At 41.6% G+C, this 10,975-nt stretch overlaps 1 protein-coding gene across 1 annotated transcript in view; it reads left to right on the forward strand.

Moving 5' to 3' along the window:
* Positions 1–9,507: 9,507 nt before the first annotated feature.
* Positions 9,508–10,975, forward strand: part of AGPS (alkylglycerone phosphate synthase) — a gene marked incomplete at its 5' end in the record, with an annotated part of 110,510 nt that continues 109,042 nt past the window's right edge. Inside the window, one exon of the mRNA XM_019523004.1 lies at positions 9,508–9,614. Coding sequence (XP_019378549.1) covers positions 9,508–9,614 — 107 coding nt within the window. The remainder of the gene's footprint in view (positions 9,615–10,975) is intronic.

Here is a 10,975-nt window from a genome sequence, read left to right on the forward strand (position 1 = left end):
TGTATTAAATTCAAATCAATTTAAGATGGTTTATTTAAATTATATTTTTTCTTTTTAAGTATAAATAAAAATCAGAAGGATCAGTTTACGTAAAATCTTTTTAAAATAATTTTTTATCTGTTCTTAATCCACTCGGGTTCTAGCTAGAGGGTTTTCTTGCTCCTCTGCTCAGGGTCAGACCACTTATCAGCTTTGGCTAGAACTGTGTGAGAGGTTTTCCCTTGCTCTGTAGCAAGGGGAGTAGTCTTCCTGGATCTTTTGAGTGTAGTTCAATAGACTACTTCTTGTCCTACCAGTGGCAAGACATTGACAGTGCCCTGGTCCTCCTGCTTTATCTGTGGCAAGCTAAGATCCTCTTGATGGGTTTTTGGGGGATTGTTCCTTATAGTTGTGGATAAGGGTTACTTGTAGTTCTAAGAACAGATTAGATGATCACTTGTCTGGGGTGGCTTAAGTAGGGATGATTTTGCATTGAGCAAGAGGTTGGACTAGATGACCCCCAGAAGTCTCTTCTAGCTACTTCTCTATAATTAATATACATCTTGGTGCTAAATGAAAGCAACTGGAACCTAATTCCCACCTACCTAATTCTCTCGAAAAAGATTTAGTTAGAACTTTTTCAAATTAGTGGATCTGTTTTCCTCCATTATTTCTCTTGTACTGAATTTCCATGATACAGGACTCGGCTTATTTTTATTTAAGTGTTTTAAGAGATCAGAGAAAATATTCATGACTGAAGTTGACTGTCAGGGTCCATTTAAAAAAAATGCTAGTTTCTTTCTTACTCTTTTCTTTTTTTTTATATAGTGTTTGGGGGTGGAGGAGGGTTGTCAAAGATTTGGTCCTCAAAGCCCTATCATCTGGCCAGCAGTGCTGCTTTGTGAGCCTGTCTGATGTGGGATGCATAGGGGTGCAGGGGCTGGAACCAGAACAAGCTCCACAGAAAGTAGGTAGGGCCTGTCCAGGGCACATGGTGTGTGAAGTGTGGGCTGTTTCCAGTTGGGCCTATTGCCTGGCCCTGTATATAAGATCCAGCATGCAGAGCAAGCCTGGTGCAGTGGCCACATGTAGCATGTGCCCCAGACCAGCTGTGCGCTGCACGAGGCTGCGGCTGGAGTGTGCTGCCCCTGGAGATAGTCCAGGTTCCATGCGCACAGTTGCAGGGTCAGTCTGGCATACTGCATGTGATTGGCACGTGCTGGCTGAGCCAGAGGCTAAGGCCTAACTAGGACATCTAGAAAGGATTAACTGCTAGAACTTCCTGGAAGCTTTGAAGATCTGGGAGGATCAGGATGTACCCGACAGAGCTTAGTGAGCAGAAAAGAAAAAGTTGTGCTTGGTACCAAACAATTTTTAAATGAAAGAACACAGCTTGGTGCAGAACATTTGGGACACTATGATCTGCTTCTTTAAAATGAAAGTCTGTTTAAACAGTTATGTGAATGTGCATTTAGGGGCTTATGTCATTGACTCATCGTATGAATAAAGTAAAATTATAAAATACCTGGGTTTGGGAGAGGGGGCACTGCTTTGGCTCATATATCCCTACATTACTTCCCACTGCCAGCAGTCTGATTCTCTACGCGACAGTAGTTAAAGGGGATTCGGGTACCAAAACCACAGCTAATGCTTTGTGCGTTCAGATTTGCACACAAAAGGTAGCTCTAGCTGCAACAGTAGGCAGAGGACCCATTGGGATGTAGACTTGATGCATGCAGCAGCCATATAGTACACATTTCAGTATGAGATTACTGTTGTTATGTTGTACATATAATCGGTGTACAGCCTGCTTTGATTAACCAAAGTGAGTAAAATATTAACCCTTTCAAACTGGTTTCAAATCCTTGCTTAATGTTGCCTCTGATTAAGTTTTTGAACCATGGTTTTCTTTTTCTTTCTTTTTTCCCCTTTTAAATCTCATGAATTTAAAACAGGGCAGTTCATTAGAGTTTTATAATGTTTCCCATGGCTAATGGAGAGTGAGACTCCATGACCTAAAAGATCTTGGCATGTCAGAATAGTACGCAAGTATTTAGTTAACATTAGCTGAATTTGGTCTTTGTCTATAAGTCAAGACAGTAACAGTAGATTAACACCTAGAGATTTTATTCTATTAGTTAAAGTAAGAAAGAGCAGTTATCAGGGTGAAGTATAAATGCAATTTTTTTAATGCCACTTCATTAAATTATGTAAGAATATTTTGTAATTTTAGCTGAACCAAATAGGCAGACTAGAAGCAGAATTTATTTTCCTTTTACTTTTTAAAAGGAAAAATATATGTATACTTGTCATCCTCGGTTAAAATCTCTGTTTTTAATAAAGAACTATGAATTCACATTAGGTTGCGATAGTGGTATACTGCCACCTTGTGGTTGTTTTGCACTTATGAGGCACCATTTTTCTCTTAACATTTCAGGGCATAAAGCAGCATTTTTATGCTATAATGTGAATGTCTTCCAGTGTCACTATCATTGTAGAGCAAGCGTTTATGTGGCAGTAGGAGTGAAAAACAGGACCTAGTTGGTGACTCAACTTCACATAATATACAGAATAACATTATCCAAGACCTTTAAAAAATGAATAACTCAAATTTGCTTTTTGTATAGTATCTTAACAGTGAAATATTTAGATTGGCTTAATGCCATATTTATTATGCATTAACACTTACTATGGGTACTTGTTTTCTTTCAGGGTTTGTATAGAAGCAATGTCTAAAAGCAAACTTTCCTTTCAGAATACCATGTAAATAACGCCCTTATTTAAAATGGCAAGGAAACCTTTGAGTGGTATCTGGTACTTCACACTAAAATGTCTTTGTTTTACATGTGTAATACAAATGTGAAGGCCTTTAATCCATTATGTAGTCGAGGTCTTTTCAAAGATAAAGCTTTTAAGAATTGAACACGCATACAGTGTAGATATGATGTACTTCGGTGATTCGTCTTATTTTGCACTCTTCAGACTGTAAAGACCCCCACGGGTGGTTTCAATGAGGTCATGAGTATAATGGTTCTACATAACTCCTGGAGCGTGGGAAGAAAGGAACTTTTATCAAAGATCTGTAGATTCAGATATTATGTCATACAACTAACATAAGTATTTGGTTTTATTATTTCAGTCATTACTTTTTTTTTTTCAATCCAGAGCTTAAAACTTGAAGTTTTGTGATGCCTTGATACTGTGGCTTCTGCATATCTTAACTAATCCTTGTGATATCATAACAAATGAATACTTTTAAAACAAATAATCCCTGGTCAAGATCAACTTTAAAAATACCTTTAAGTCTCAAATTTGAGTTTCCCAAACTATTTCATTATTTTATAATTATATGTTAGTAGTGTTTAAGTTATCTGGCTGGATGAGTGGCTCAGAGCTGGCTTGTGGGCTGAATTCAGTGGTGGGGTTGGTATATGAGTGCAATCTGGCACAGTCTGACCAGAGCAAGTCCCGCCTTCTTCCCCCAACAACCACCACTACAGATCCAGAAATTTGGCAGCAGGGAAGTGGTGGGATTTGTAGGAACGTTGATTTCGATTTGTGGCGTGCAGGGAAAAAATAAGGATTTTGATTTAGGGAGAAGTAAAATACTCCTGTTCCTACTGAGACAAAGAATTATGTTGCATGGGAAATGCCAACTCTCCCTTGCCTACTTTTCTAAATTTGAGTTCCAGACTTTTAACTTGTGTTTTGGTAGAGTCTCAGGAATGTGGGACATGTAGTTAACTTCACTTTAATTTGTATCAATTTCCTTTATTGGTGAAAGTTGCACTACCAAGGGGTCACCATTGCAGAGAAAGGGTTAAGTGCCATGTGCCTATGGCAGGGGTAGCCAATGTTTTTTGATCCAAATGCTGGAAAAGCTGAAATGTCTACCTTGTAAGGTGCCAGAGTGACAACCTGCTAGAAAAACAAAACCAGGGTGGGGGGTACATGGCAGGACACTGCATATTAATATAGGTAATAATCATAAAAGTTGCTTTTTTAAAAAAAAATTCTAAACCTGGTGACAATAAATAAAGCTTCATATACTACCTTTGTTATGTTGTTTGTTTGTTTTTTTTGTACTTAGGCATGTTGTGATGAGAGAGGAGGAAGAAAAGAGGGTGTGTCCCTTGCCCCCCACATCTCCCACCACTACTGACTGTGGCTTGGGCGTGCTGGTCTAAGGCAGCAGCACCCCAGCAGCAGCCACCAGGGCTGAGGCACTGAGGACTTCCCAGTGGTCCAGGAGTAGGGGGAGCCTGGGCCCAAGGCTGGGACAGACAGATGCCCTGTCCCACCTGGGCGGGGGTGGAGGGCACCAAGCACCAGGGCTGAGTGGTATGGGGAGAGGTACCGCAGGCAGGCCAGTCCCACTGGGCCCTTGGGAAGGCGGCAACCAGAGGAGAGTGGGGGCCAGGAGGGAAGTGTGGACTGTCTTGGGACTCTGTAGACTTAGGCCGTGATGGGTGGGTGGGTGTGCCCAGTGGCATCCAGGGTAGGGCCTAGCCTGCACAATTCTGTGGGGTTGGGCCACAGCTGCCCTGCCTGCAAGGGGCACTGCCTGGTTGAGGCAGGCTGCTGGGCTTGAGGGGGTGCTTCCAGCTCCTTTATGCGGGGGCCCAGCTGCAGGAGCCCTCTGTTCCCTGGTAGCAGCTGCCATGGGCAGCGACTGGGGCCAAGCCAGCTGGGAGCCCTCTGCAGTGCCTGCCTGGGCCCCAGCCTCTCCCACCCACAGCCTCTCTCTGGGGATTGGGCCGGGCTGGAGGGCACAGGCTGGGTACAGGGGGGAGGGATCAGCAGAACACAGACAGTGGTGCTGCCTATGTTGTCTTGACTCTGCTCCTGGTGCCTGCTGCGGCACTGGGACCTGTGGCTGCTCTGGTCCAGAGGAGGAACTTAAAAAAAAAATTTAAAACAATTTCCTTGCAAACCTCCTGGTGTGCTGAGGAAAATGTCTCCACGTGCCATTAATTGGCACGTGCCAGGTGCTGCCTATCCCTGACCTATAGCATACAGAACTTTCTGTCCTCAGTTCCTCTTGTTTAGTAATACGTATCGTCTGCAAGTCCATTAACAGAGATAACAGGGAATTATCAGTGTAGGGGACACCTCCCACTTGCTGCTGCTATCCAAAGGTTCAGTTGCAATCTAAATGAATTGCAGTAAGCATGCCAGTGGCCCTCATCTGCTACTTTTCTAGACACCCCATTCCCTGTCTAATCCTCATCACTATTTCCCCACACCCCCATTTCTCTATACCAAGTCACCAAAATAATCTAAATTTTTTGTGTAAGATGGTAGACCAAAATACTCAAGCTGTTCTAGAAGTTGTATAAATTACAACTTTAATAAGCAACTTGGTCAAACAGTCAGCAGTAAGCTTCAAGTCTGAGTCCTAGGCCTGTTCACTGTTCCCTGCTGCCTGGAAGTCCTTTCATAACATATGATAAAGTGAGCTGTTGCTTAATAAAGCTTACATATTTGTGAATTAGTCTACAGTACAACCGTACCCTAGCTTCTCTTTAAATACAAAACAGTCTGCCTTAAGACTCTGTGGAGTTCAGTATGCAGACCTCAGGGGGATGTCTGTCTTAAATCTGTTTTTAGCAATTAGCCCTGTGTGATACAAACCTATAGTAGAACCTAGTAAAGAACCCAGCCATCTACATAGAATCATAAAAAATTAGGGTTGGAAGGGACATCAGGAAGTCACGTTGTCCAACCCCCTACTCAAAGCAGGACCAAACCCAACTAGATCATACTAGCCAGGGCTTTGTTGAGCTGGACCTTAAAACCTCCAAGGATGGAGATTCCACCCTGTCTCTAGGTAACCTGTTCTAGTGCTCCCCCGCCACATCCACTGAGAGAGTTTTTCCTAATATCAAACATAAACTTCCCTTGCTGCAACTCTGCAACTTGAGACCACTGGTACTTCTTCTGTCATCTGACCTGAGAACAGTCTAGTGCCACTGTCTTTGAAATCCCCCTTCAGGTAGTTGAAGGCTGCTATCAAATTCCCCCTTAAATCTTCTTTTCTTCAGATTAAATAAACCCAGTTACCTCAGCCTCTCAAAGTCATCTGCCCCAGCCCCTCACCATTATTGTTACTGCTCCACTGGACTCTCTCCAACTTCTCCACATCTTTCTGTAGTGTGGGACCCAAAACTGGACATAGTACTCCAGATGTGGCCTCACCAGTGCTTGAGGAATAATCACTTCCCTCGGTCTGCTAGTAGTACTCCTACTAATGCAGCCCAGTATACTGTTAGCTTTCTTGGCAACAAGAGCACACTGCTGGCCTATATCCAGCCTACTGTCCACTAATCCCCATGTCCTTTTCTGAAGAACTGCTGCTTAGCCACTTGGTCCCAAGCCTGTAGCAGTGCATGAGGTTGTTCCATCCTAAATGTAGGACTTTGCACTTGTCCTTGTTGAACCTCATGAGATTTCTTTTGGCTCAATCCTTCAATTTGTCCAGGTCACTGAATCCTAGCCCTACCTTCCAGATAGTGTAGGTATGCCTCCAGCATATCTACTACTCCGTCCAGCTTAGTGTCATCTGCAAACTTTCTGAGGGTGCAATTCATCTCATCTTCCAGATTGTTAATGAAGAAATTGAACAAAACTGGCCCCAGGACTGACCCCTGGGGCGCTCCACTTGATACTGGCTACCAGCTAGAAATCTAGCCATTGATCACTACCTGTTGAGCCTGATGATCCAGGCAGCCTTTTATGTACCTTACAGTCCATTCATCCAACCCATACTTCCTTATCTTCCTTGCAAGAGTGCTGTGGAAACCATATCAAGCCTTGCTAAAGTTAAGGTATATCGCAGCCATTTCTCTCCCTGAGGCCACAATGCCTGTCATTTTGTCAAAGAAGGAAATCAGGTTGGTTAGGCATAACTTGCCCTTGGTGAATCCATGCTGACTGTTCCTAATCACCTTTTTCTTCTCCAGGTGCTTAGAAATGGATTCCTTTAGGAGCCGCTGCATAATTTTTACAGGGACTAAAGTGAGGCTGACTAGTTTGTAGTTCCCTGGATCCTCCTCCTTCCCTTTCTTAAAGATGGACGGGCACTATATTGGCCCTTCTCCAATTGTACATGTCTCTTCCAGTGCTCCTGTCTCATTCCATGGTGCTGAACCTTTCCTTAAACACTAAACAAACACTGTTTTTTTTCTCTCATGCGACTGTCACATGGCTTGGCCCTTCAGAAGATAGTGTGGCTTGTTGAATGAGACTTGGAAATCTGAGCTTGCCAGAGACACCTGGACCTTTATCTGACCTTGTGCAGCAAACTTACAAGTTGTTAAGTTTTATGTACATTTTGCAGGAGTCAAGAGGGCTCAATCTTAGGATTCAGAGTCTTTAAACTAGCAGTTTTTAAGGCTATACAAATGCCTTAGAGAGCCTCGTCTCACCAACTGGCATTTGTTCAGTTCCATGACAAGGTTGCTTTTTGCTGGGATGATCATAAAAGTACCTTTTAGAGTGATAAGCCATCTGCCAGGCCAAGCCTGCACAGTGCTGTTTGGGTTACAAAAGACTGACTAATGCACACAGCCAGTTAATTCTGGGGCCATAGCCAGGAGCCATGTGCCAACTAACTATAGAGGCATTCTGGTTATAGGTAAGTTTTTTATGAATCCTTGTCCCAGGCCTGATTTTTTTTGCAGTTAGGAGCTATAGCTGCTTATAGATGTAAAACAAGAAAAAAATGGTGCTTTATTTTAAACTCTGCATGCCCCCACACCCAGTCCACCACATCCCAGAAGAGCCATCGTGTTAGTTGGACCTGGCTCACCCAGTGTCTGTATAGATTGTGCGCTTCAGCGGAGCTTTTTGGCATTTTTATCTAATATCTGATTGAATTAGCTTTTGGACAAAAGTGCCAAAAAGCCCTGCTGAAGCATCCAGTCTATCCGGATGCTGCGGAGCCAGGTCGAACTAATTCACTGCTGCTTTTTAAAAGCATGCCCTATTGAAGTGGGAGGAGTTCTTTACGAGGAAACTCAAAATCTTACAGGTATTGTGTTTTGAAGAAAATATATTGCAAGTAAGCCAGGTGTATCTAAAACTAAGACTATTGCCATAGTAAGTGAGGTTATTCTTACTGCTGTTATAGGAAGGCCCAGGCATAACCAGTCAACATCCTTTTGAAGTTGGTTTTGCATGCCACAGTTTATGAATGAGTAGTATTTTAGAGATTGGATGCTTGTCTCCATTCTTCTTTAGTTGTTAAATCTTTCTGGACTGACTGCAGCTGTTAATTCTCTTAAAGCTTTGTGGCTGCAAGTTCACAGACCAATGGCCTGGTTCAGCAGTTGACTATCTATGCTGCTTCTGTGAGGCAAAATAGCTAGCCTTAAAAGTTAAAATAAAGAACTTAAGGTTCATAACTAAGTTGAAGGTATGTCATCTGATTAAGTAGAATTCTTAAGGTATCTCAATTAGTATGTTTAGTTATGGATGCAAGTGAAATAATGGAACTCCTGGGGGTTTTGGGTGAATGAGAGAGAGAAAATAGACTAAGAGCAAAAATGCAATAATATCACTAAGAAGGAAAAATATTCAGACATTAAGGCTTGGAAAAAGTTCATGTCAAAAGGAACTGTTCTAAAGAGTATTCCACAGTTATGGGCGTGGTATGTTAGTTCTTTGCTCCTATATTAGATTCTACACTAGATCTTAACATTAGAAGGTTAAAATTAGCATTTCATTCTTGTCATTTTTGGTGCTTCTAAAAGCAAAGTTCAGGTTTTTTTACTATACGTGTTCATGAATTAAGCAAACTAATTGTATTAAACCAGCGGTGTCAAGTATGGGGCCTGCAGACCAGATCCATGCAGTGCATGGAGCTTTTCCCTCTGACCTGTGGGGCCCCTAGTACACCAGGATATTTGCAGTAGTCCTTGCCCCCAAAAAAGAATTAAGGGCCCTGTAGCCATCAGTAACGGGCAATCAAGGATGGCATTGATGCATCTGGTTTGTGGTATGGGGTAAGCTTGACACTCCGAATATTAATGGTGACTGGTGCCTCCTGAGTCTGGGGGGCACCCACAGATGCCATTGGCAGTGGCCCTGTCAGGGGTGGCATGTGTCCCATTCCACCCCCCACCCCAATGCATTGGCTATGCCTACGTTTATACTTTTTTATTTAGAATACCCTGTTGCTGTATCACCTTTGGGATTCTAGTACCACAAGGCTGTCATACCATCATTATAATCTTTATTTTTTTTTCCTTGCTTGAAAACTTTATAATACACATTATGGTTACAGCTGGTTTTGCTTATAAAACTAGTTTCTGCATACTCAGTTCTCATACATGCTATAGAAGTGAACAGTATTAGTATACAGTATCATATATTATACAAGTTTACATATTGTAAAGGTAGGAAGCTTTTTGATTAATTCATTTTGTGATGTATTTAATTTTTTTTAATTATAAGTGAAAGTTCATTTTAAACTTTTGCAAAATCTACAGTCATCTTTAATTTGGTCTACTGACTTGTTTCATTTAAATCTTTTTCTCTTTAAGGCAAGAACTTCTGAAGTGGAATGGATGGGGATATAATGACTCCAAGTTCATATTCAATAAGAAGGGACAAGTAGAATTCACAGGAAAAAGGTAATTTGACATAGCCATCCCCACTGAAATGAAAGTTTGATATGTGACTTTAGTTTTCAAAAAAAGTACTTTAAAGCTGTGCATGGTTTGACAACCTCTGAAAGATCTCTTTTTTTGAGTGCTTATTCTATAGTGTAGACTGTTTATTTTTTAATTTTAGCAATCTTTAGAATTGTGTAATTGAGTATTAATTAGCATAGTGAGCAGATCACTCACCGGGGTTCCTTATCAAGGCCAGGCAAGGTCTGTTTTCAGACTTTGCCTGTCAAACTAGGGTCTGAGTCTGCTTCAGCACCACAGCCTCCTCTGTTCTCTCTGTTGTGCTCTGCTCCTGGAGCTCTTATCAGCTTTGTGACTCCACCCTCATTACTAGTCATCAGTTGCACATCAGTTCCAGTTTTTTTTTTTAGCCAGGCAGGCCATTAACTGTTAACCACCTGCTGCTGGGTTTCAGCTCCCAGAAGTTTAAGCCCCTCCTTATGAGTGTGATTTGGTAACAACCCTTCAGTGAAGGTTAATTCTTTGCAAGGACTATAAAGGATTATGCCTTAATAAAAACTAGTACTCTCCAAAGATCTCCTAAACAATGACCATTTGAAATTGACTTGATTGTGTAATCTCTAACACTCCCCTAAGGTTTAGTCTGCATACAGCACTTGAGTGTTTTTTAGTTTGAAATATCTTGTAAACCATTAGCAAATCGTTTTGCTGGTTAAGTTTCAGCTAATGAGCTCTGCATCAGTTACTCTGGCAAACTTCTGAGCTCTAGTGTGCACTGAAAGGTGAGTAGACAGTATCATTTTTGGCAGCAGTCCCAGATAGTCTGCTCAGAGGCAGTGTAGAAATGGCTGAAGATAACCCTTTACCATTCCAGGGAAAAGTGATTTCTCTTTCTTAGGTACAAGGGAAAAGTTTTGTACTTTTTCCCTTGCCTTTTCTGTGTATGTCAAGTTTGAAGCAAATATGATCCCCCTCCTTTCCTCATGGTTGTTATCTCCAGTGAGTGGTTTTGTTGCATAGGTAGAGGTTGTTGCTGTTTCTTTTTGCTTTAGAAGAGCAGCCATAAAGTTGTTTCTCTTGTAGCCACTAGAAGGAAGGACTGTATTCTATTCTTTTCTCTTTGTTGAGTTTTCTGTAGTCTAGCTTTAACCTCTTATTTCTGTGACTTTTATTCCTCTTTTAAGAATTGTATCTAGTTTGTCTATATTACTTTATTCAGTTGTTTGTTAAAAGCATTGCTAAAGGAATTAAACATGCAAATATTCATTAAAACTGAGTCCTGTACATGTACTAATTGGAGTTGTCACTTTTTACATAATTCTGTAAAAAAAAAAAAAAAAAAACCCCAAAAAAAAAACTGT

The sequence above is a fragment of the Gavialis gangeticus genome, unplaced genomic scaffold (assembly GCF_001723915.1).
Source record: "Gavialis gangeticus isolate Ggan-Ray unplaced genomic scaffold, GavGan_comp1, whole genome shotgun sequence".
Classification (NCBI taxonomy): domain Eukaryota; kingdom Metazoa; phylum Chordata; order Crocodylia; family Gavialidae; genus Gavialis; species Gavialis gangeticus.